Source organism: Mobula hypostoma, chromosome 2, assembly GCF_963921235.1.
Source record: "Mobula hypostoma chromosome 2, sMobHyp1.1, whole genome shotgun sequence".
Taxonomy (NCBI): domain Eukaryota; kingdom Metazoa; phylum Chordata; class Chondrichthyes; order Myliobatiformes; family Myliobatidae; genus Mobula; species Mobula hypostoma.
Window position 1 is genome coordinate 237,802,143 of NC_086098.1, and position 27,368 is coordinate 237,829,510.

The 27,368-nt window shown below is 44.6% G+C and overlaps 1 protein-coding gene across 1 annotated transcript in view; it reads right to left on the bottom strand.

The window, feature by feature from the left end:
- Positions 1–1,113: 1,113 nt before the first annotated feature.
- Positions 1,114–27,368, bottom strand: part of LOC134357996 (uncharacterized) — a 164,038-nt gene continuing 137,783 nt past the window's right edge. The window contains exons 12-15 of the mRNA XM_063069850.1: positions 8,613–8,903; positions 5,428–5,547; positions 5,268–5,326; positions 1,114–1,571 (exon numbers count right to left, since the gene is read on the bottom strand). Of these exons, the coding sequence (XP_062925920.1) occupies positions 1,539–1,571; positions 5,268–5,326; positions 5,428–5,547; positions 8,613–8,903 (503 nt within the window). The 3' untranslated portion in view covers positions 1,114–1,538. The remainder of the gene's footprint in view (positions 1,572–5,267; positions 5,327–5,427; positions 5,548–8,612; positions 8,904–27,368) is intronic.

The window sequence follows — 27,368 nt, forward strand, 5'->3', positions numbered from 1 at the left end:
CTTGTTTGGTGGCTGATCCAAACCAGACAGTGATGGACGAACAGAGAACAGACTGGATTATTCCTGAATAGAATTGAATCAGCAGCTCCTGAGGCAGTTTGTACTTCCTGAGTTGACGTAGGAAATACAACCTCTGCTGAGAGGTTGTATTTCCTTTTTGATAAGACTGTCCGCATTGGGTGTCCACTTCAGGTCCTGGAAGATTGTGACACCCAGAAACCTGAAGGTCTCCACAGCAGACACAATACGGGTGAGTGTAGTGAGTGGGGGGAGTATTGGGGGTTCCTCCTGACGTCCACTGTCATCTCCACAGTCTTGAGCGTATTTAGCTCCACATTGTTCTGACCACACCAGAGGGCCAGCCGTTCCACCACTCGTCTGTATGTAGACTCATCACCGTCTCGGATAAGGCCAATGACAGTTGTGTCGTCTGCAAAATTCAGGAGTTTAACAGATGGATCCTGTGAGGTGCAGTCATTAGTGTAAAGGGAGAAGAGCAGTGGGGAGAGAGCACATCCCTGGGGGGCACCGGTACTGATTGTCCAGGTGCTAGAAATGATGCTTCCCAGCCTCATTTACTCCTCATTAAATCATTTGCTCTTTTGCACTTCTGTTTTCTCCACTCCAAACTTACTTTTTCCTTTTCTTGTTTTTTATGCTTTTTTCTCTTTATCCACACTTTTCTCTTTTACTTCTCCAATCTGTTGAACCCAACCCCTACTATTTAGTTTAAAGCCCTATCCATAGCCCTAGTTATGCGATTCGCTCGGATCCAGATCCCATCACGGTTCAGGTGGAGTCTGTCCCATTGGTACAGCTCCCTCCTTCCCCAATACTGGTACCAGTTTCCCATGTATTCAAACGTACTTCTCCCACACCAATCCTTGAGCCACACATTTAACTCTATGATCTTCTTGACCTCCTGTCATAAAGAATCTCTTTCTGGACCACTACTGGGAACGTCTCATGATCTGGAGTGAGAATTCGGGATCCACGGCTCCAGTGGTGATTGTGCAATCAACCTTTGGTCAATTACATGCAAGCGGCTCGCCATCAATTAGACGTTTCGATGACCAAGAAAAAAAAATTAACATTTCGTGACATTTTATAATTTATTGAAGCAGTAGTTAGCACAAGGGTTAGTTTTAATCGTAGCAAACTGTACATAATCAAGGATGGGTCTACAGATTAACCGTTGTTCATTATTACCGATTGGTCTGAGACTGAGGGAGCTCTGACTGAGGCTTTGGATGGAGAGATACGGGAATATGACAACTGCGCATGCGGCCGATCGATGGCGCCGTGAATCAATTACGCCACCTGCGCGCGGGCTTTCTTTCGAGTGTGAACGTTTTCATCTCGGCGGGTCCGGTTTGCCGCTCCCGCACCGTAAATTTCTCAGCTTGTGCCGTTACTAACACGACTCTTGAAAAACATTTAATCATGCTACTCCGTTGCTGTTTTTGCTCCGCACAAACGAAACAAGGTCTGAATCTTTCTTTGTTCACTGAGGATAATATTCACTCTGCCTTTCCAGATCAATTAGTATCAATCGCCAGCTGGGCGTAGATCTGTAAGGGAATGGCATGAGATTGGTTACCGTATCAATCCCCACCCTGCACCGTTGCTCGCCAGGTTGCGTGTATGGGGCAACTTAATCACGCGTTAATTCCAGATCAAAAGAATGTGATATTCTGGAGCAAAGAGTTTCATTCACCTTTAATTTTCCTGATTACAACCAACAAAAAAACTCAGGGCCCTCTCTTTCGGTCGCTGAACCTGCCCCTGTGATATCTTTCCGATTTCTATATTATTGTTCAGTCCCTGCTCTGTGCAATCCTGTCCTGGACCTCATATATCCATTATATCCTACAGCCTAAGGACGTCTTGTTGTCCCTTGAATACAGTTTCTTTCGGCTTTATATCGTCCCTGTCTGCCTCCCCATCTAACGCCACCAGCACAAATGCCCTTCCCTATCTATGTAACTCTCTGCAGTCTCTGCACTGTTCTCTGTGTAACTGTTTAGGCACCTGCACGGCAGTCTATTTGCGTAACCCCTCCAGCCCGTATACCCCTCTGTGTGACGCCCCTCCGGCCCCTTTGCATTCCGTGTGACCCCTGCAGCTTGTATACCCCTCTGTGTGACCCCTCAAGCGCGTATACCCCTCTGTTTGACCCCTCCAGCCCCGAAACCCCCTATCTGTGTCACCCTTCTAAACCTTTCGCTATCTGTGTAATTCGTCCAAATCCTTAACCCCTTTATCAATGCAGCACACTCCAGCCTCTATCTCCTCGCCGATCTGTAACTCCTTTTATAAACTGTTTCCCTGCAACTGAATTCTCCTCAAATTCCCTGTCGAATTCCATTCCCTGTTGTACTCTTTCTCTTCTTCCGTAACTCCACGACTACCCAAGATACCCGCACTTCGCTGTTGCGGACTAACTCCAAAAGTGTCTACATTCGCTGCTGCGGGTCTGGAAACCCGACCCCTCCTCGGTTAAAGACCTCCGGCCGACAGGGAGGGACCAGCTTCGGGTCACATGATCGTGTATGGTTTGGTGTTACATTCTGTCTATTGTCCTATCTGTAATTTGTTTTAAGACAATGAATTTTTCACAAAGGTCTAAAAACAACACTTTTGTTGCAGGTAATTTTAACCTCCCTAATATCAAGTGGGATCTCCTTAAAGAAAGATATTTATACAGTGCAAAATTTGTTTGGTGAATCCTAAATGGTTTCTATATCAATGTGCAGATGTTCCAGAAAGAGGATGGGGTGAAATTGAACTGGAGTTTGATAATGAGCTCGGCCTAGTGACTAACCTTTCACTGGGAGAACATTTATTATAAATACCATTAAATTCGAGCAGGGTAAATTTGGAGAATATTAGACAGAAACTAGGGGACGTCAACTGGGAGTAGCTCTTTGGGCGCAAGTATCGAGACAGGCAGCGAATTTGGTCCAGAAGGAAAGGGAATCTTCTGGTTAAAAAAAAAAGGTTTGCAAAGCTAAAAAGAATCAATCAGGGTCCTTAAGAATTATAAAGAAGCTAGAAGCTAACTCGAAGTGGTGAGGAAGGCCAGAAAAGACCACGGAAGGTCATTGGGAAGTCGGATTAAAGTAAAATTCCGGGGGGTTCTATCCATACATCAAGAGCAAGACGATAACTAGGAGCCGGTAAGACAACTGAATGATAAATGAGGGGACATATGGATAGATGTGAAGGATGTGGTTCAGTGCTTAACATCAAGGAGAAAGATGTGGAAGGTGGTGAGATCAATGTGGAGGATACGAATTTGCTTGTGCATTATGGAAAAAAAAAGAATGAGGCATCACTGTTTCTCTTAAGGAACATTAAGTGGGTGTCTTAATAGAATACATGCCGGGTTACTGAGAGGGGCAAGAGATGAGATTGCTGGAGGCTTGACCAATGTCTCAGTGTCCTCTCCAGCCACAGGCGATGTCTCAGAAAACTGGTACGTCGCTAATGTTCCATTATTGTTGAAAGGAAATAGGGATAATCTTGGGAATTATAGACCGGTGAGTCTCGCGTCAGTGGTAGGGAATTTACTGGAAATAATTCTTAATGATCGGATTTATGAGCGTTTGGAAAACCTGTCTTCGTGCGGGGCACGTCGTATCTTCCTAACTTGATTAAGAAGTTTGACGAAGTGAGATGGTGATTTCATGTAGGGAGAGCTATGGATGTTGTCCACATGGATTATAGTAAGGCGTTTGACAAAATCCCATATAGGAGGCTCAATCGGAAATTAAGATTACATGGGTTCTGTGATGGATTCAGAACTGGCTTGCCCATAGAAGACAGAAGGACTTATTCTAGCTGGAGGGCTGTTTCCCACAGGGATCTCCGCTGGGACCTCAGCTATATGTGATATATATAAATCATCTGGATGAAAATGTAAATGGGTGGGTTAGTAAGTTTGCAGATGATACCAAAGTTGTGGACAGTGTAGAAGGCGGCCAAAGGATACAGATCAGTTGCAGATACGGGAAAATGACAGAGAAGTTTAATCCCACCAAATGGGAACTGCTGCATTATAAAGGGATGGTACACTATTAATGACAGGACCCTTAGCACCCGTGACGTACAGAGGGATTTTGGAATTGAGTCCGTATCTCTCTGAACGTGACGACACAGCTTGTTAGGGTGGTCAGAAGGCACATGGCAATCTTTCCTTTATCTGTCAGAGAAATGAGTTCCAGAGTCGGTAAATTACGTTGGAGATTAATAGAAACAGCAGTTAGACTTTCCAGTCAGCATTGTATTCAATTTTGGCCAGCTACATTATAGTAAGGATGTTAAGGCTTTGGAAAAAGTGCAGAAGAAGTTTTCTGGGATGCTGTCTGTAATGGGGAACATCTTAATTTATTTGTAGTTATTATGTTTATATTACTTAATGTGTGGTGTGTAAGTTATATGTACTGCATTGTGCAACTTGGTCCGGAGGAACGTTGTTACTTTTGGCGATATACATGACAATAAGCTGACCTTGAACTTGAACTTGAGCAAACTTGGGTTGTTTTCTCTGGAACCTCTGAGACTGAGGGGCTATTTGACAGAGATCTACATACTATTGGAGGCACAGATAGAAAAGGTAACCAGTATCGCTATTCCACATTGTTGAAACGTGGCATGCGTTTAAGCTAAACTGGGGTAAGTTCAAAGGAAATGTGCCGGTCCCTTTTTAACACAGAAAATGGTAGGAGCCGGGAATTCGCGCGACATAGATGTGCTGGCAATCGAAGAATATGGATCTTCTTCAAGCGGAAGTGATTAGTGTCGTTGGGTATTTGATCACTGATTCAATTAGCTCAATAGCACATCGTAGGCTAAAGAACCTGTTCCCGTGTTGTACTATTCTAAGTGCAAAGTAATTCTCTGCTTGTAAGTAGTATTATCGGGTACAGGAGTGGAGCCCGGTGTGGTATTCTGCTGTTGTAGCCCATTCACTTCAAGGTTCGACGCTTTAAGCGCTCAGAGACGCTCTTCTGTCACCACTGCCGTAACACGTGATGATTTAAGTTACTTCCGCCTTCCGGTCAGCTTGAACCAGTCTGCCAATTCTCCTCCAACCTCTCTCATTAACAAGTCCTTTTCGTCCAAATCACTGCCACTCTCCGGATGTTGTCTGTTTTTTTTTCAGACCAGCCTCTGTAAGTTCTAGAGTCTGGTGTGCGTGAAAACACCAGGGTATCACATTAACGAGTAGGTTTACAGGTGTACCTGAAATTGAGTGTACTTACATCACGTTCTCGATCCTTTCGCCGGGTGGTGGTGTTTTTGCTTGCCGTTTCTCCTTTTACTGATTGAAAGAGATATTTGAATGTGAGTTTTTCTACAAAGGAATTTTTCACCGTTAGGCGAGAAGTTCAGGTCATGATAAGGTTAAGGTCAGCACGTTACCTGGTTCGCGTTCCTTTCGATACTTCCTAATGGCCACAGTGGTCGCCCCTACAGCAAGTAACACGAGGGTCGCCGCCAGGCCAATTGCAATCATATGACAGAGTTGCGCCTGCAGGCTGTCTGAAGAACATAGAATCGACTTTCAATTGAAAGTAATTTACCATCAGTTCCAATCTGTATTTGTTGGCCTATGTGTCCTAATTACTCAACAGATTGTAAATAAATTCATGGTATTATCAGAATCAGAATCAGGTATTTGTCGTGAGACTTGCTGTTTTGCCGTAGCAGTGTATTGCAATGCACAATAATCAAAACTATAAATTACAATAGAAAGTATATGTATGTGTCTGACTGTCTGTCTGCAAATTAAATATGTAGTGCAGAAAGAGAGGGAAATGGTGAGGTAATGTTCATGGGTTAATTGTCCATTCAGATATCTGATGGCGGAGGGGAAGAACTGATCCTAAAACTTTGAGTGTGTGTTTTCAGACTCTTATATTTCCATTTTGAGAGAAGCCATGCGCAGAGGGCATGTCCTGGGTGATGGGGTCCATAATGATAGAAGCCGCTTTTTGAAACATGACCTTTTGAAGGTGTCCTGGATACTGAGGAGAGTGTTGGCCATGATGGAGCTAGAGGAGTTTACAATTAATATATTTAAAGGGGAGATTGATGGTTTCTCGATTAGCAAGAACGTCAGAAGTTTCAAGAAAAGGGAGGAGAATAGGGTTGAGGGGGATAGTGAAGCAGCGACGAAGGAATAGCGGAACAGACTCGATGAGCTGAATAATACTATGTCTTGTGGTATTATATTCTAATTTCTCGTTCCTTCTGAAAATACTGACCTTAGATCTCTACAGCAGTCTATCCAAATGGTTCCCTACTCATCACAGGAACTGATAATTCGGCCCAACATCCCCATACTGGTACTTGGGCTCCTGGTGGCATTTACATTTTCTTCCACTTCTGCTCTAGTCTGACACTAGGTTGATACCGATAACTTTAACGCGCCTTACTACAACATTTATTTCAGGGCTGGGGAGGGCGGTCTCTGATTTTCCTTCGAGTACTGGCCAGTGTCATTCACTGTGTGTCACTCTGTCTCAGATATGCTCGCTCCACTCTACTGTAAAAGTAGCTCGTGACTCTAGGGACACGGTTTCGATCCAGCTCTCGAATGTCATCTCTGTGAAGTGTGCACGTTTCCGCGTGATCATGTGGCATTCCAACAGATATTCCCGCTGCCTCACAGTTAGGAAGGGCTAGCTGGTAACTATGTGGCAACAAAGAATCAAAGCAAGTATGATTTCCGTTTCTATGTGGTAAGGTTAAAGGGGATACAAAGATCCAGAGGTCTAGTACAGGGTGTCTCGAGATCTGATTCGGCCAATAGCAAGCACGAATTTGAGGATTGTCAGAGTCTGAGGGGATGTCATAGAAAGTGATCTGATGGGTCACTTTACTTTGCAACCTTTGTATCTGGGGTCTAATTTGGAATGTAATAAATCTTGGAAGTTTATAGCAATTAGTATCAGGTTTATTATTCTCACATAAACCGAGATGCAGTGAAAAGTTTGTCATGCAGACAGATCATACGGCACATAAAACACCGAGTAGCACAAAGCGGGAAATTGGTGAATGAAGTATTGCAGTTACAAAGAAAGCGCCATGTAGGTGAATAACAAGATGCAAGAGCCATGGCGACTAGATTTAGAGAAGAATAGATCACTGAACGGAAATCTGTCCAGCAAAGTACAGGCATAACGATGTTGTGCCTACCTTTTTATTCTAAAATCAGTGTAATCCTACCCATCTACATTGTTCCCCATTTTCCTTTCATCCATGTACCTATCTAAATCGTACAAGAGCTCCGTTCAAAGGGCCCATAGAGATATACGTCCGGGCCAGGGCGGTTACTTGGTTTGAGTTTGAAATTTAGCTAACTTTTGAGATCATAGCAAATATGATGGGTAAAGGAGAACTGGAACCTGCAGGGTCGCGCATGTTCAGAAATGTTCCTTCTGTCACAGGTAGCTCACAAATTAAGCGCGCCTAGCGTTGCGAAGTTGTGTATTGGTCTGAAGAGGGGAATGGTTAACCAACAGAGAGTCGGGTGTGAATGCGTCATTTTCGGGCCTGAACTGCTTATGTCTTGTGATGAGCTGAATGAACGACTGCGTGTCTTGTAACCGGTTTCCCCCATTGTATAAATTCTGAGGTGACTATGGGGAAATTTATAGGGTCTTGCGGTAACGTATCGGTTAGCGAAACGACTTACGGTGCCGGCTGAAAGATCAAGGCTCGATTCCTGCTGCTTTGTAAAGAGATTGTACATTCTCCCGGTAACCCTGTGGGTTTCCTCCGGGTTCTCCGGTTTGCCCCCACATTCCAAGGACGTAGGGTTTGTGATAGTGAGTTACAGGCATGCTATACTGCCGCCGGAAGCGTGGCGGCACTTATGGGCTGCCCCAGCACACCTCGCTGATTTGATTAGACGGAAAAGACGCAGTTCACTGTATTTTTCCATGTACATGTAACAATTAAAGCTTATCTATCCAAACTTTATCGGAGTCGTGTGTCGGGAGGTGAGTACTTTCAAGGGCTCTACAACTCAGTGTTATTTATGAACTTATTTATTATTTGTACAATTTGACTTTGTTTGTACATCGGTTGTTTGTCAGTCCTCGTTATTCATAGTTTTTCACAAATTCTGCTGTATTTCTTTCTTGTTCTACTGTGAATGTCTGTGATCTCAATGCAGTATATCGTGACATATACTTACTTCGATAATAAATGTACTTTGTATTTTGAGGAAATAAAAATTAATTATTATGAATAAAAAGTCAATGATAATTAATCTGATTCTGATTCTGATTCTGATTCTGAGCATTTCCCTCAGCAGAGTGGCCAAGCCAAGAGGTGCCCATTTAAAGTAAGTTTGGAGTGATGATGAAGGAACTGAGGGAAAGGGCTTCACCCGGAGAGCGGTGAGAGTTTCAATGATCGGTGGGGAGCGGGGAGAAGCTCTGCTCACATTTACGCAGTGCTTGAATGTGACAGTTGTGCCATTAGGGCCACGGAGACAGCGCTGGAGAGCGGGATTTAGCTTGATACCAGGCATTAACACAGAGGGCCGAATGGCCTCTCGTAATAAAGCTGATGGGATTCACTAGTTTCTACGATACCTTTCTGAGCGGAGACACTGTCACTGACCAGATGTTCAGTGGCGCAAGTGCAGACGGTGCCGCTACGCCAACTTCCCGCCGGGATCTGGAAGCGGCTGCTAACGCTGTAACCTCCGTCCGGATCAAATATTGGGGGATCAACGAGACCTTCTATGGTATTTCCCGATATGTTCCATCGGATGTTCAGGGAATCGGAAGACACGCCTCTCACCAAACACATCAAGGTCACCAGTTGCATCCGGGGAATTTCATTGGCTTGCGGCGCTAACAGGTATATCGTGGGAGGCTGTGCTGAATGCGGAAAACACAACACCGCTGTATTAATTGGATGGCCAATTTTAATCACGGTTTCAAAAAACAGGCTATTCTGGCCATCTTCTCCGTGCTGGCGGTCAAGTACGTATCTGTGCTAATCCTAGTTTACAAGGCCCTCTGTCTGTAATAGTTCGTCTACATAACTGAGCGAGTAGTTGCATCGCTATCCCTCAGGGAGTGAGATCCCAAGTCCCCTCGGAGAGATATATCCTTCTTCAGGCCTTCCCTAATCTCCCACCCCTCCTCTGTATAGGTTTATGGATACATTTACCGGCGCCGGGGAAGCAGAGCGTTTAGCGTGACGCTATTACACTTCAGGGAGTCGGAGTTTGGAGATCCATCCTGGCGTCCACTGTAAGGAGTTTGTCGCCATGAAACGCCATTCCCCGTGGAAACCGTGGGTTTCCTCAGAATGCTCCAGTTTCCCGGCACAGTCCAAAGACGTACCGGTTAGTAGGTTAATTGGGCATTGTATATTGTCCCGTGATTAGGCTCAGCTAATGTTCTACAGTTCTATCAGTTTACCGTCTCCACTCCAAGGAAAACAAAGCAACGCACACAGCCGACCCTCGCAAACGAAACGACATCGTTGTGATAGAGACCTACAGCGGGGAAGCAGACAATACAGCTCATCATATCGACCAGTGGGCACCAATCCACATTAATCCCATCTTCCTACACTTAGCCAAGACCCTTCAGTCTAACTCATCAATGAACGCATCCAGACACCTCTTAGATGCTGTCAGCAAATCTGCTGCAACCATTCTAGGACATACCCACAGTTGGTCCTCTTCAGAGTCCCCCGAAACTCTTCTGCCTTATACTAAATCTATGCTCTCTTGTCTGTCTACCTCAACTGTGTGGAAGGGCCTCCTGCTGTTCACTTCGTGTTATGAAGTCGATCTATAACCTCCCTGCCTGTCTGTTCAATAACCTGACTAATGAAAGGCCAATATCCATTTGCCTTCATAATCATAGTATGTACGTGCGATGCCACCTTGCTGGATCACTGGATCTTGTAATCCAGGGTCCTTTTGTTCCTCAACCTCCAAATTTCAGATGTCCTTTCCTCATTAATCCTCCCAAACCGCAGCCTCTCGCGTTATTCTGGGGTTAACATTTATAATCCATTTCAACAACACTTCAGTATCACCTCTTGGACAAAGACTAACTTTCACACTATCCGCACTATCCACTATTTCACCCTTCTTTGTCTTCTCCACAAAATTACTGATCTTGCTTCTTATATCAAAATCTAAGCTATTCAAGAATATTTCAAATAGCAAAGGTACTTGGAGAACATTTCCTCCACCTATTCTTGCGGAACACCGCTAGTAAGGATGTGGAAGCATTGAAAGGGTACAGAGGAGATTTACCAGGATGCTACCTGGTTTAGAGAGTATACATTATGATCAGAGATCAAGGGAGCTTGGGCTTTACTCTTTGGAGAGAAGGAGGATGAGAGGAGACATGATAGAGGTGTACAAGATAATAACAGGAATAGATAGAGTGAATAGCCAGCGCCTCTTCCCCAGGGCACCACTGCTCAATACAAGAGGACATGGCTTTAAAGTAAGGGGTGGGAAGGGCAAGGGGATATTAGAAGAAGGTTTTTTACTCAGAGAGTGATTGGTGCGTGGAATGCACTGCCTGAGTCAGTGGTGGAGGCAGATACACTAGTGAAGTTTAAGAGACTACTAGACAGGTATATGGAGGAATCTAAGGTGGGGGCTTATATGGGAGGGAGGGTTTGAGGGTCGGCACAACATTGTGAGCCGAAGGGCCTCTACTGTGCTGTACTATTCTATGTTCTATGTTCTAACAGGCATCTAACCTTCCCTTGCTCCTTGTTGCCAGTCTCATGCGGAATTGTTTGATAAATTGCCCTGGTCCATGTTTCTGTGGGACTTTGTCAGGTCTCACTGAAGTGCTTGCAAAGCATATATTCCTTCAGTTAGTCCTGACGAAGGGTCTCGGCCTGAAACGTCGACTGCACCTCTTCCTATAGATGCTGCTTGGCCTGCTGCGTTCACCAGCAACTTTGATATGTGTTGCATATATTGATTGCTCTGTTCTCAATCATAGACTCGGCCAGTTCTTTAGGAATTTCGATCAGATTGTTCAGACATGCTCAGCTATTGACAAAGCCAGCTTGGCTGTCTCTGATTAGACCTTGTCACTCCAAGATATTATTAAACCTGTCCCTCGGAGTTCAGTCCTTTAAGATTTCTACGACTGATGTTCGATTCATAGGTCTATAGTTGCCAGTCTTTTCCCTGGTACGCCAATTGGTATCTTCCAGAAGCCTCACATGTACGCAGTGAATATTTACAATATCTCAGTTGAAGACCTAGCAATCTCACAGTTTGCTTGTCACGGACGCCTCGGATAGATCCGCTGATTTTCCACTTTTAAGGCCGCTACGGCTTCAATCATGTTTTTGTCATTTATTGAGATTTACACCAAAAGTTCACCTTTCCCTTCACCGAAGCCTTCATCTACAAGGTGCGCTCCCTTTGTGAATTCTGATGAAGTGTGTTCATTTGGAGTCGATTGTCAAGGTTGATGTGACACAGTACCTGGAGGTATATGGCATATGGCATAATAGGCAGAGCTCAGCATGGATTCCTCAAAGGAAAATCCTGCCTGACAAACCTATTACAATTTTTTGAGGAAATTACAAGTCGGCTAGACAAGGGAGATGCAGTGGATGTTGTATACTTGGATTTTCAGAAGGCCTTTGACATGGTGCCACACATGAGGCCACTTAACAAGAAAAGAGCCCGTGGAATTATGGGGAAGTTACATACGTGGATAGAGCGTTGGCTGATTGGCAGGAAACAGAGAGTGGGAATAAAGGGATCCTATTCTGGTTGGCTGCCGGTTACCAGTGGTGTTCCACGGGGGTCCGTGTTGGGGACGCTTCTTTTTACATTGTGCATCAACGATTTGGATTATAGAATAGATGGCTTTGTGGCTAAGTTTGTTGACGATACGAAGATAGGTGGAGGGGCCAGTAGTGCTGAGGAAACAGAGAGTCTGCAGAGAGACTTGGATAGATTGGAATAATGGGCAAAGGACTGGTAAATGAAATACAATGTTGGAAAGTGTATGGTTATGCACTTTGGCAGAAGAAATAAACGAGAGGACTATTATTTATATGGGGAAAGAATTCAAAGTACTGAGATGCAATGGAAATTGGGAATTCTCGTACAGGATACCCTTAAGGTTAACCTCCAGGTTGAGTCGGTGGTGAAGAAGACGAATGCAATGTTGGCATTCGTTTCTAGAGGAATAGAATATAGGAGCAGGGATGTGACGTTGAGGCTCTTTAAGGCGCTGGTGAGACCTCACTTGGAGTACTGTGGGTAGTTTTGGGCTCCTGATTTAAGAAAGGATGTGCTGACGTTGGAGAAGGTACAGAGAAGATTCACTAGAATGATTCCGGGATTGAGACGGTTAATATATGAGGAAGGTTTGTCCGATCTTGGAATGTATTCCTTGGAGGTTAGAAGAATGAGGGGAGACCTCAGAGAAACATTTCGAATGTTGAAAAGCATGGACAGAGTGGATGTGGCAAAGTTGTTTCCCATGGTGGGGGAGTCTAGTACGAGAGGGCATGACTAAAGGATTGAAGGGCGCCCGTTCAGAACAGAAAGGCGAAGAAATTTTTTTAGTCAGAGGGTGGTGAATCCATGGAATTTGTTGCCATGGGCAGCAGTGTAGGCAAAGTCATTGGGTGCATTTAAGGAAGAGATTGATAGGTATCTGAGTAGCCAGGGCATCAAAGGTTATGGTGAGAAGGCGGGAGAGTGGGACTAAATGGGAGAATGGATCAGCGCATGATAAAATGGCGGAGCAGACTCGATGGGCCGAATGGCCGGTTTCTGCTCCTTTGTCTTATGGTGTTATGGTCATTTATGACGACTCCAATCTCTTCTGGCTCCAAAGTCAGATTCGCCCGTTGCTCGAAATGGGCTCTAATTTCCATTTCCATGGATGATCTTTCGCCCTTCATACACTTTTAGGTGGTTTGCAGATAAGCTTTAATCTGCTTGCCAGTGATATTTTGTTACTTTCCTTAATCTGCCTTTTAAGCATCGCCTTGCGTTTTTATACCAGGAAGGGCTTCGTTCGTCTTTAACCTCCTATACATACCATCAGTTTCATTTTTTTATTTTTATCCATCCTCAAAAAACTTGTCGTCCATGGTTCTCTGAGATTATGACTGCTACCTATTACCCTTACAGGAACATGTTGGCCCTGAGCTCTTCCCATTTCTCCTTCCATACACATATGGACTTACCAGCAAGCGGGTCCTCCCATTCAACTCTATCCAGGTCCTGTCTAATACTAACGAACACGGATTTGCCCAGTTTATTTCTGGTTCATGTGAACTTTTATATTCCAAACCGACTTGAAATATGTGGAGTCACGGCCACAATTCCAAAACCGCTCCCCAGCTGACACTTCGCCAAACTGACGAGCCAGAAGGTTAAATCCTCAGCTTCCTCTCCAGCGCAATCGCGCCCCTGCTATAGTTTAACGTCCAGGCTCCAATTTTTAACACATGACTCCAATTTTGGTTTGATTAAAGTGTTACACAGTTTGAATATACGCACTTCCTTGCTCTTAGATTCTATTCCGCGGCAACTGAACACAAGTATTTGGTATGTTCGCTTCCGCACCTTGTCTCCAAGTCGCCTTTGGTACTGCCGTTCATTATATCTGTTCCCGAGCTTCCAAAATACTTCGCCTCAAATTTCTCAGATTTAAATTTCATCTGCCATTGTTCTGACCACATTCAAGGGAGCCACGGTAGCGTAGCTGTTACGGCAACTCTTTAGAGAGCCAAATGTAAGACTGTGGTTCAATCCCCGTAGCTACCTGTCAGGGTTAGTACGAGAACGCGTGGATTTCCTCCGTGTGCTCTGATTTCCTCCCACATTCTATAGATGTGAAAATTAACTGGTAATTGAAAGAGACTGATGCCGTGCTGTATCTCTAAATCAAATTGAATTAACCTCATCAGTATCGCTCTGTAGCTCAAACCTAATCTCCGCACTTCCAACAGCATCACAAATACCCGTCTCATTTCTGAACGTATTAATTATACTTCCCACGTACCCTCCGGGCCCCAGCAAACGCCACCATGTACAGTCCTAAATCAAGCTACGAAAGGAGTAGACTTGGACATGGGATTCGCAACCCCATCCCGTAAAACTTCAGTGCTACAGTAACGCAAACAGAAGCTCCCTGGGAGAAGAAGGACCTTGGGCTACACACGGGGACAATTTGAAAGTGGCCCAGGATAGTAGACTCTGGCGAGCTGCTTTCAGCGCCTATGCCCAATAGGGATGATGGACTTTAAAAAAGGATCCCCGCATCAAAAGAAATGTATGAAGTTGTTACGACGAGTTACCTGTGACCACTAGTTTGGATCCATTGCCGAACTCGCCGAAGAGCTGATCTGCGCAGAAGTAGATCCCAGAATCATTTCGCTGGACGTTTTCTATCACCAGGGAGTAAGTGGCTGATTTTTCGTCCACCTGGCCCGAGAACCTCCCCTCTGCTTCCACGAATGTGCCCACCCTGTAAACGAACTGCAGATGCCTTTGGTCGCTCCGTTTATACCAGTTTATATAAGCAAGCACACCCCGGTCCCGGCTGCAGTTCAGGACGGCCCGATCTCCGACACGGACGGTCTGAATCGGGGGAGACTGGAACAAGGCGGCCTGCGACACACAAACTAAAAAAAGGAAGATTTAATCACAGATGTTATCCTCTCACGCATGATACAGCGACTAACCGCGCCATCTTATTACGAATTGAGACTTTGGAACACAGAAAGAGCAGCATGCTCAGTCTGTACGGTTAGTTGTACTACCAGCTGTTCTAGTCCCATAATTCCTTTCTTAAAACTCCGTTGGAAATCATTCCAGTTATTTCATTCCCTGGTGGGGTAGGAATAAATTTACCAGACCTTCCCTCCCGAGTAATCTATCTTCCTAATTCTACCTTCTGCTTTCTCTGATTATCGGCTATCGGTAGTTAAATAAAGATATGAACATAGAATATAGATCAGTACAGCACAGTTACGGGCCCTTTTGTGTCGAGCCAATTAAATTAATAATAAAGTGGCCATCTAATCTCTTCCGCCGACACAACGGTCATTTTGCGCGCATCAATGCGCCTATCTAAACGTATTTTAAAACTTCCTCATGTGTCTGGCTCTGCCACCACCCCAGCACTTTCCAAGCACCACCATTATCTACCCCGCCCATCTCCTTCAAATCTACCCCCTTTCAACCTAACTGCATGCCCTCCGATATTACAACCCCCTTCTTTATTCTACCAAATCCCTTCAGTTAATTAACGATCAACATTCCCTTTGAACGAGCTGCACAAGCTCTTCTCTGCTGGAAATTCTGGTCACTTACCTTGCAGTAAGTAAGAGAGCGCGAAGACTGAGAAGCATCTCATTGTTCGTGACCGAGTTAAACTCCGAGTGTTAATCGCAGACGCGTGTTCATCGGTTTGTAAGATCAGTGCAAGGGAGGGGTGAGATCCTTTGTAATTGATGAAAATCAAACGTAATGCTAATTAGTAAATGTTCGGTTGTATTGGAACAAGGTAGAGGCGTTCTGTGGGTTTCCTGTTTACGCGGGGCCAGGTACACGCAGATGGAACGCGGTTTGCAAATACATAGAAAAATATATACGTCTACTCGCGTCGGTCTGACCACACTCGAAGCACTCTACGCCGTGCTATCCCTGGGGTGTGAGACTGTAGACAGGACTCTAGTTAGATTTATCGTTAAGGCCTAATTAGTACAGGAAATCTTACGCCAGAGAAGTATATGCAGAGGTGTGGGCGGCTACCTTGTCGGGGTTAATTTTAAATCTAAAAGTGTTTGCTGAAGTGGTTTTGGCGATGTTTCCAGGCGGCGATGGTTGTGTTGGAGGCGGCCAAGGACGGTTTTAACATGTTTCAGGCCTTCTGTCTGCCCAAGTTGTTTAATACACAACGGAGTGTGTTTTTCTAATCGAGCCTGCAAAGTTGAAAAGGCACCGAGCAATATTTACACAGAAAGCATCCACAAAGCGGCCACGTAATGGCGTCTGGTCTGGATTGATAGATATTGGCTCCAAGGACGGAAAGGGATCACTTTCTCTTGTTTCAGTGGAGTGGCCATGAATAGGCGGGTTTCAGTCTAACTTCTCGCCTGAAGACCGCACAGTGGGCAGCGCGGCTCGTTGAAGTATTTGCACAGAAGTTGAAATTAAACAGATTAAGGAGGAGAGGAATGAAGTTAAATGTTGAGCAGGGTGACGGGAGGAGGCTGGCATGGAGTGCGTTGCCAGTGACCAGTGGGAGTTGTACTGATGTGATGAAACGATCTTTCTGGAATGGACGGGAAAGAAAGATTTTTTTCATTGTTGCTCGGTACAATAATACGCCAATTATACTGTTTGATTGCACTAAGTGGTTCTATTATCTTGATCGAAAATCGCATCACATGTATAAAAACACACACACACATACACACATACAGAGAGAGAGAGAGAGAGAGAGAGAGAGAGAGAGAGAGAGAGAGAGAGAGAGACCTGTAACCCTCTCCTATCCTTCTACTTTTCCAGATGGCTTTTAAACTTTGTTAATGTACGCGCCTCGACACAGTTTCTGGCAGCTCCTTTCAAATACGCACCACCCTTTGCGTGAAAAAGCAGCCCCTGATTCTCGTTTTAAATCTCTCGCATCTGATCTTAAACCTATGTCCTCTTCTTAGCGCCCGTTAGCTGGAAAAAAGACAGTGTGTTTTCGCCTTGCCTTCGCCACTCATGATCTTATATGCCTGTCAGGTCACTTTTCAATTTCTAACATTCCAGAGAACAGTCCAACCCTACTCAAACTTCCCTTGTAACTCGTGTCCTCAAGTCAATACAACATCCTTTTAAGCTCTTTCTAGTTCATACCGATTGAATTGGACCCGGATTGTGTATTTCGCCATGACGTTAGATTCCATGCGGATCAAATAACAGGAAAATTCAACCTCTCCCTGCATTGGTTTACTTCCCTCCTCCTTTAAGTAGACCACTATCATTCCAGTACTTAAGGGAAACAAAATGACGTGCCTTAAAGACCACCGCACTGTGGCTTTGACATCTGGCATCATGAGAAGTTCCGCCAGCCTCTTCATGGCCCGTATCCACCCCAGCTTTCTGGACAATCTCCACCGGCTGCAATTCACCTACCGCCGAAACAGGTCTATGGCGGACGCCATAACCAGAGCCAGGAGAAACTGCAGAGAATTGTGAACAGAGCTCAGCATACCACGGAAACCACCCTCAGTAAACATAATGAAAGACCGCACCCACCCCGCACATTCTCAGTTCTTCGCTCTCCCAACAGGCAGAAGATACAAAAGCCATGAAAGCACGTACCACTAGGCACAAGGGCAGCTCCCATCTACTCTTATGAGACCCCTGTACAGACCTCTTGTGCGGATGGAATTCTGGCTACCTGGATATTATTTGCACTTCATTGTTTACCCGCACTGCGCTTTCTCTGTAGCTGCTACACTTTATTCTACATTGTAATTGTACCTCGTATTACCTTAGTGCATTGTGTAGTGATTTGATCTGTCTAAAGAGTACACAGGTCAAGCTTTCAACTAGATATTGGTACATGTCACAATAATAAACTAATACTGTTGCCAATATTTTTAATAACACCTTTATTTAGTTTAATAACATCATGTTAACGTGGGAAACTGGGGTCTGTATATTTCGGGGACGATATGTCTTCATTGGTAGCACAGATAAAGGGTATCGACCCGAAATGTCCACTGTCCACTTTCCTCCACAGATACTGCCTGACCCGCTGAGTTCCTCCAGTTCCTTTGTGAGTTGCTTCGGATCTCTCTTCAGTCGCTAGCTGGGCGATTGTGGTAGGTCGTTGTCCCTTTGCAGGAGGCCCTCCACCGGAGTATGAGGGACCAGATGAAAGAGGACCCTGCCCCTTTAATGGGAAGGGAAGGTTTCCCGGAGTGGCAACACGGTACTGTTGAATCAGGTTAGAATTCAGACAGAGTGGACAGACCCTTTAAAATTCTGGCGACCGGATTTCTAAAGAAGTGCTCGTTGTCCCCTGGAACCGCAGCAGTCAATCCTGTCGTTTGCAGCGCCTGCGATGGAGGAGGGACGCTGCCCCTTTAAGCGGCTGCTTTCTTTTCCGGCAGCTCCTAGGAAAACAAGGGGCCCCGTCTTTACATTTCCTCCAATCAGCCCTCTTCCAGAAGGCGGCGACTGATTCCCAGTGACACAGAGGCGGTGAGCGCGCAGTTGGCCACTTTGATCCGTAAAGCCGTTCCCAACAGGCACCATGAAACGCCGCGATCCCCGCGGGACGAGTAGTCCCGAACAGGAGGAGGTGACTCCCCGTTCTGCATACTGGTGAGACCCCGCTGAGCCCTTTTCAGACCGTTTCCCTGAAGTGTACGACTCAGCGGAAACGTCTAACCGCTGTAACTGTTTGCGCGAGAAAGAAGCTGACTGCGCGGGTGCAATGTGTTCTCTTTCCCTGCGAAAAATTTACTTAAAATATCCAGTAGGGATTTCGCCGTTGGTAACTTGCTACTTTCAAACTTTGCCCTAAGTGGAACAGGAGATACAGTTCTTGTAGTGACAGGCGTCAGGAGATATGAGGGCAGGGGATGGTTGAAGTTTGTCAGGAGGGGCGTGGCGGGAGGAGATGGGGAGATCCGGTGATTTCGGAGGTGGGAACACGCGGTCGTCCTGATGGCAGTGGGATGGGAGTGATTGGAGCAGGCTATCGGAGGGGTGGTCCAGATGACCAGATGAAACCAAGAGAGTGCCACGTGATTAGATCTGTTCCTGAGAGCTACCAGGCCCGGCCGCTGCCCCGAAGACGAGAGTTCGAATCCCCTCTGGCCAGCTGTGGATTTAAAGCTTACTGAAATAAATAAGTCTGAACACGTTTAAAACTAGTATCCATGGTTGCCTCGCGTAGATCACACCTAGTTTACTGACGAATCCGGAGTAAATGTGACATTATTGTTTCTTCTAGACTGTCACCTCGGACCCAGAAAGATATCGCAGGTGTTCAAATGCGCCCATGAAATTAACTCAGTCCCACTAAATCAGGGACAATGGGCTGGTGCATTCCGGGTTGTACGGGTACGTGCTAAGTGACACACTGAAGTTGGAGCAGTTACTACAAGAGCTCGGAAGGGGAGGACCACAGTGTAGGACTCTACCGTCACTGGAGAGAGGGCCCGTAATGGATGAGTAAGCACCTCACTTTATCAGTAGTATACGCTCCCCCCCACCACCCCCCCCCCCCCGCCACCAGGGAGCCACATAAGTGCCCACAGTCCCATTAGTTTTAAAGGAATGAAATGGAGCAGTATTTAAAGCATTGATTAGGAATGTAAGAATGAAAAATTATTGGCCAGTTTATTCTTCTATTTTTGTATTTACGAGTAAAGTTTATTTTGATAAAAATAATATTCGCCTAATTAACCAGCAGTCTCTGGTGAGCTGTAGGCATACAGTGAATGGTATCGAAATATCCAGATCTAACACACGGAGTCACTGGGCAGAATGCACGGAGGATAAGAAATAAGGTGGATGATCTTGTTACACGATCACAGATTGTCAGGTATGATGTTGAGGCTATCACTGAAATCGTGGCTGGAAGATTGTTGTAGTTGGGAGCTGAATGTTCAAGGTTACATGTGTAACGTGGGGATAGGAAAGTAGGCAGAGGAGGTGTTGTGGTTCCACTTGTAAAGAATGGCATCAAATCAGTAGAACGATGTGGAATAGGATCGGAAGATGTTGAATCCTTGTGGGATGTGTTAAGTAACTGTAAGGGCAAAAGGACCCTAATGGCAGTTATATGCAAGTCCTCCCAACATTAGCTGGGATGTGGACCACAGACTACAACGAGAAATCGAAAAGGCGTGTCAAAAGTAATAACCGTGAGAGATTTCAATATGCACATCGATTGGGAAAATCAAGTTGGTAATGGTTCTCAAGAGAGAGAGTTTGTTGCATGCATAGGAGATGGCGTTTTAGAGCGTTTGCTGTTGAGCCTTCGAAGGGATCAGCTTTCCTGGATTGGGTGTTATGTAATAAACTGGAGGTGATAAGGGAGCTTAAGGTAAAGGAATCCTTAGAAGACAGATATGACACTATGATTGAATTCAACTTAAAATTTGATAGGTAGAAAGTAAGGTCTGACGTAACACTATTTCAGTGGAGTAAAGGAAATGTCAATGGTATGAGAGAGGAGTTGACCGAAGGAAGTTGGAAGGAGATGCCAGCAGGGCAGCAATGGCTGAGATTCTGGGGAAAATGAGGAAGTTGTAGGATAGATGCCACGAAGACGCAAGGTCAAATGCCCTCTCGCCAAGTATGGCTTTCAAATTTACTGAAATAAGTAAATCTGCAAACGTTTAAAAATGGAATCCATGGTTGCCTTGCGTAGATCCCACCTAGTTACTGATGATTCAGGATTAAATCTAACATCCTTGTTTCATCTAGTCTGTCCCCTCGGACCCAGAAGATGCTGGTGTTCAAATGCCCCCATGAAATTAACTCAGTCCCAGTAAATCGCGAATAATGAGCTGGTGCATTCCGGGTTGCAGAGGTACATGCTAATTGACACACTGAATATGGAGCAGTTACCACAAGGGCTCGGAAGGGGAGGACATCACTGTAAGGTTCCACCGCTACTGGAGACAGGACCCGGATTGGATGAGTAAGCCTCTCACGTTTTAATAGTGTACCACCCCCAGGGGGCCACATCAGGGCCCACAGTCCAATTGGTTTTAAAGGATTGTAATAGAACAATACTGAAAACATTGATTAAGAAGTGAGAATGGAAAGCTATTTGACGGTTTTCTTTTTTTTTATTTACTGGTAAAGTTTATTCTGAGAATAATAATATTCGCCTAATCAGCCAGCAGCCTCACGTGAGATATAGGCATACAGTGAATGATATGAAATATCCAGGATTCACTGGAGCACAATGCACGGAGGATAAGAAATAAGGTGGATGATCTTGTTGCACTATTGCAGACCGTCAGGTATGATGTTGTGGCCATCACTGAAATCGTGGCTGAGGAATGATTGTAGTTGGGAGATGAATGTCCAGGCTTACACGTTGTATCGGAGGGATAAGAATGTAGGCAGAGGAGGTGACGTGGCTCCGCTTGTAAACAATGGCATCAAATCAGTAGAAAGATGTGACATAGGATCGGAAGAACTTGAATTCTTCTGGGATGTGTTCAGCAACTGTAAGATTAAAAGGGCCCTGAGAGCAGCTATATACAAGGGTGATTGATAAGTTCGTAGCCTAAGGTAGAAGGAGTCAATTTTAGAAAACCTAGTACATTTATTTTTCAACATAGTCCCCTTCTACAGCGGTCGTGGAGCATACCGATCCCTTCTTTGGACCTCGAGAGAGTGGCCACAGCAGGGCTGATTGATAAATTCCTAGCCTAAGGTAGAAGGAGATAAATTATTAGCTTCAAACTTTCTGCATAATCACGCAAACAGTTGAACTGCAAGTGAGTTTTATAACTCATCTCCTTCACCTTAGGCCTGAGAAACTATACTATCGAGCCAACTGACTCTGAAAGCTGGCGGTATTCGTTTAGTTCTTACTTGCTCTTTTCAGACGCAGTGTCGTTTTCCATTTGAGTGTTTTAGTCATCGGCCCTGTTTGGTCTAGCGTTTATTGTTTTCTTTTCCCTTTAACATTGTTCGCATTACAGTCTGTGAGCTGTCGACATCTTTCAGTGTCTCTCACTCCGCACTTGGGCCATATCCGAACCAGGTGACACCCAGAATAGAATCCCTGGTGAGCCCTGTCCGAAATGGCAAGCAAACCTCTCAATTAGTGGTTAACTGTGAATAGATAGATAAACTAATTTGCCGGCTAAACATCCTTTTCATGAATACAGGATAGGTCTTCCGAATTTGACCAGGTTAACGTCGGTTTGCCTTCTGGTGTTCCCTTAGATGTTGTTCAGATACCTTAACCAATGAATACAAACCAAATTCACAGCGTACGTTTAAATTGCAGGCAATGTGTTTAATTTCTACTTCCTTCTATTATGTAGTAGATAATTTCAAGTAACTGATGATAATTCCAGTTGCAAAACCCAAGTTTTTTTCTCCGAATCCGGCTGTAATGATGGTTGATGTCGGTCAGACGGTTGAACTATCCTGTGAACACATGCAGAGATTGGAAATTGCGAGCAATATCCTCTGGTACAAACAGCGTGCGACCGAAACCCCGGTAACGATCAAATTCACTGACCGCCGATAGACCGGCCGTAGGACTACTTACAAAAAACGCTGCTGCAATCGCACATCAGTGCTGGAAATCCGGGACGTCCATGTGGAGGATTTGGGTTTCTACTATTGTGCTGGAATGAGCAGCTACCCGCCGCTTGTGAAAGGACAGACACTCCTTGATAGAGGTAAGAGAACTTGCAGTGGGATCATATTCAGCCATGCACTTCTGTTGAAGCTGCGGTTAACGGTGTCCCAATCTCTGTCCAGACAGCTCCACTAAACGGACCTACATCCGGTATTTGTAACGCCTTCTGAGAATGATGGGCCGGTTCCCCTGTTGAGTCTTGTCGGCGGCTTTTCTTCCATCCAAATTGTCATTTGCTGGACCATATCCAGACTCATCATGAAAGGATGGAGCGATCCCGGCACGCTTGACCCTGAGCAGAGCTATAGTGTTAGAAGTAAAGGGATGATCCCATTGGAAACCTGGAGGAGCGGCGGAAACTACACCTGTATTGCGCAACTTGGGGATTCGGACAAAACGAGCATCAAGAGCGTGTCCCATCATACAATTGAATCAGATCAAGGTGAGACGACGTTTTGCACATGAAATATTGACACTCAGATGTGATGGAATAGCAGAGCAGACTAGATGGGCTGAATGGCCTAATTCTGCTCCTATGACTTATGGCGTTATGTCAGCTGGAGTAATTCGCTGTCATAAACGTCACAGTTAATATTTATTTGTATTTATCCATTTTAAGGGTCTGCTTATCTTCAGCAACACCACTATTGTCCTCTCAATCCAAATAGCCCTTTGAGCAGCTGGAGGTGAACCTTTTCTGAAATGTCTGATGTCCGTGATGTTCTTCCCGTGCAGTTGAGAGAGGTTTTCAGGAAATAGACAAGGTCACGATGACAGAAATACGCTGTGTTTCTAAGTTGGGATGGTGAACCAGGAAATGATTGCAATGGGTAAGGGTGACTTCGAGGAAAGCGGGGAAACTGTCTTAGGGGCCGGATGGCTTCATGAGCAGTTTCATTCGATGAGTGATTCTTCAGTTGGCGTTGTCATGGGGCTCTAGTTGTACATTATAGTTTCAGGATCAAGGGTCAAATGTATTCGCCATATACATTTACATTTATTAGGAATTCGCTGCAGTGAGCTCGTCAGGGCTCGACGTGCAACAGAAGAAAAAAGCGTTCAACAAGTAGATATAAATAATTAAAAGAACGTTCACTGATGGTATCCTTAGCTGTTAGAACTTCACTGGTGTGTAGAGTAATTGCCTGCACAGCTTGAATCCAGCACAATCCTTGACGAGATCGGTTTAATTCTTTTACTCTCGCTTCCTCTTTAGAACTAGTGTATATCTGTTTCGAATGATTCGCATGACAGCCAAATGAAAGCCAGATTGAAACGTAGTTGGAGGCTTTCATTTCACCAAGCAACAATTCTCTTTCTCTGGGCTGGTGTCTTCCCAGAGCGATCTTTCTTGGGCTCTTTGTCTTCCTGGTTATCTTCATTTTGACTTGGATCTCTAACCTAAAGAGCGTAGGTCAGGTGAGGGTTCGCTTTTTCCTGGCATATCCATATATCTATGAATAGTTACCGCCGTACATTTTTGAGGCTCTGTGTTATAATTGCAGCCAATGAGTTTAGAAGAGAGGTCACAGAGATTAGTTGTGGCTGGGAAGTGGGCGAATTAGACTGAAATCCTGACGGGGTGGGAGGGGGGATGTTTGAAGGCCTGGAACACGTGTTTCCCGCTATTAGTGGCGTCTCTGTGTATATTGCTTATACTATTATTGTTGCTCTATTTATTCCAAGCTCAAACTGGTAAAACCTGAGACACGGACATAGCCAGGCACATTTATTTCTCAATTGCTAGGAAATTTCTAGAGGTATTTTGTATTGTCGCTTTCTGGGGATTTATAAAATATTCCTATGTAGGCCTAATTGGTTAATCCTATTGTGTTGTGACTGTGGGATTGGATAGCTGCAGATATTACTATTGGGACAGTTTTACTATCGAGATCTGCTCACTTTTATTATTTTCTCAGCTCATGCTGGTAAAATATAAGGCACGGGCATAGTCAAGCACGCCTATTTCTCAATGTTGAAATGTTCTATAGACTTACATTTTTCTCTTTTACTTCAGCAAACGTCTCATGATTTTCACTTACTAATTTCTGTCTGTTATATTAGCTTGGAATGGCTCATTTGTTTATTTGTCCTATAATATTGCATCCAGTCGGTTATTAAGGATCGGCCTATCAGTAATAAAGGATCGGTCAGCATATAGTGATACACATAAAATGCTAGAGTAACTCAACAGGCCGGGCACCATCTTTCGAAAAGACAAAACAGTCGAGACCCCTCATCAGCATTTTATGTGTATTACTTTGATTTCCAGCATTTGCAGATTTTCTATTGTTCGGTCGTTATATAACTTGAACGGATTCGACTCTAAAACTGAACCAGGTTTGCATTTATGGTAAGGTACAGTGTTTTTTATGAGTTTGGTTTCTGGAGCGAGATTTTGGTGAATGATGTTTGCTTGTTGATTGTGCCTGGTTAAGACTGTGTTAAGCTGCTGCAGAAACCTGTGGAGTGTTAGAATATTCCTGGTTTCTCTTGGCATAGTTGGCATTTATGCCACGAAGAACTCCTCTGTTTCTGGGAAGCGATCTTTAACTTCCAGCCAGGCATTCGACGATTCTTTTTCGACGTCTAGTCTGCTCCGATCGTGGGAAGTGTTCCATGGAGGTTCATGCTCTTAAACTGGTTAACCTTTTCTTCTGTGCTGATAATTTCCCTATCTTTCTGGGTTGTGTTTTCCTTCAAGTTTAGTTGTTTGTACTACTTATCAGTATTGCATATGCTAGCGTGGAGTACTGAATCCTCTTTTCGTTGATGAAAGTATACTCTTAGAAGTTATATCTAATTGTTCTGTATTTTACTGTCTGTTATTACTCTTCCTCATTCTGTCCAAGGTAGTGTTCGTGTAAGTTCGTTCAAGCATTCGTATTGTTTTCGGAGATTTGCCATTTCAGATCTTATTTTTCTTCATAACTTTTCCAGATCGGTTTCGAACCAAGATATTCTACCAAATGAATAAGTTAGTACGGGTACGGCGAAAGAGTTGAATGCTACTGTCATATTTTTACTTTGGGTGGTAGGGTGGACATACATCTCGACCAAAGGAGGTTTAAGGTGCTCTTTCCCTCCTCCAGCTTGCAGGTCAGCTTTGAGCAAGATATAGCACCTGCTTAGGCCCGAATAAGTGTTAAGTGAAGCCATCAGCTTGTGGATCATAGTATGAGCAGCTGGTGCATATCAGGAGTCGTGTTTATGTGACCATTTACGCCAGGCAGACAATCTCTGAAGAGTATCGATAACGGCGGGGTGAGATACGGCATGACAGTTTTTACTGTTGAGATCTTATCACTATTTTTTTCTCAGCTCAACCTGTTAAGATACGAGGTACGGGCGGAGCCAAGCACGCCCATTTCTCAATGTGGAGTTTGGTATTGTGGCATAAATGTTGTTTTGTATGCTTAATTTTTAATGCATTTGTGTCGTCGTCGAGACTATCCCTCGAGGTCGAGGATGATGGTCTTCGTTCTGTTGATCTACTCATGGGCTCTCAAGTGGTTTATGAGTCCAATCTTGGTTTTGAATGTTCTTCCGCGTTCAGGACAGGTAGCTCCAGATGGCAGATTGGGCTTTGGTTGTTGCTGCCTCTCTTTCCATTTTCTTCTCTTTTCTTCTAATTCTGCACATCTGTTGCCGTCGAAAGTTGATGTTCCTTCTCGGATTATGGCTTGCCAGAGATTCATGTCCGTGCCTTTGGTTTCCCAATTGTTGATGTAGATGTTATGTTTCTTCATGTTGGATTTGAATCTCTTCTGTTGTCCGCCTCTTTTACGTTTGCCTTTTTTTAACTTGAGAGTAGAAGGTTTGTTTCGGCAGACGTTCGTCTTTCATCCGACCGCTCATTCTTAGTTGGTTCTTGATGACGTAGGCATCAATGCATGTTGTTTTTGCTTCATTTAGCACGCTGATGTAGGTTCTTCTATCTTCCCAGCTGATATTTAAGATGTTTCGAAGACAGCGTTGATGGAATATCTCAAGTGCCTTCAAATGCCGTCGGTATTTTGCCCAAGGTGTTTTCCATTTCTGCTGGTTCTCTAACCCGTCACAGTGTACGTGACAGGTAAGAATAAATTTACCGCACCTCCCCTCTCGAGTAATCTACGCTCCTCATTCTACCTTCTCGGATTATCGACAATCGGTAGTTAAACAAAACATGGAACATAGAGCATAGAAGAATCTATGTTTACTGTTACACGGTAACAGGCCCTTCAGCCCATAATATTGTGCCGAACCAATTACATTAATAATTAGCTACCCATCTAATCACTTCTGACTACATAATAGCTATTTTCATCACATCCATACGCCTATCTAAACGGCTCTTAAAAGTCCTAAATGTGTCTACCACTACCACCACCCCAGCGCATTCCAGGCTCCCACCACCATCTGTGTAAAATCCTGCTCTTCATATCTCCACTGAAATTAGCCCCTTTTCACCTTGAAATGTATGACCTCCAGTGTTGGAAACTCCTTATTTGTTCTACCAAATTGTTTTTTATGCCTTCTGAATTAGCTGCCCAAACTCTTTTCCGCACGACATTCGGGTCGCTGAACTTGCAGTAGGTGAGAGAGCTGAAAGACCGCCAATCATCTCATCGTTCGTTACCGAGTTAAACTCTGGGTGTTAATTGCAGGCGCGTGTCCATCGCTTTGTAAGGTCGACGCAAGGGATGGGGGAGATCCTATGCAATTGATGAAAATCAAACGCAATGCTTATTAATAAATGTTTGGTTGTATTGGAAACAGGCAGAGGCGCGCTGCGGGTTTTCTGTTTTCTCGGAGCCAGGTACACATAGATGGAACGTGGTTTGCAAACGCATAAAAATACACGTCTACCAGCTTTAGTCAGATCACACTTGGAGTACTTTACACAGTGCTGAACCTCGGGTGTGAGACAGTGGGCAGAAGTCTGATTAGATTTATCAGCAGTCCTAATGATACCAGGAAATC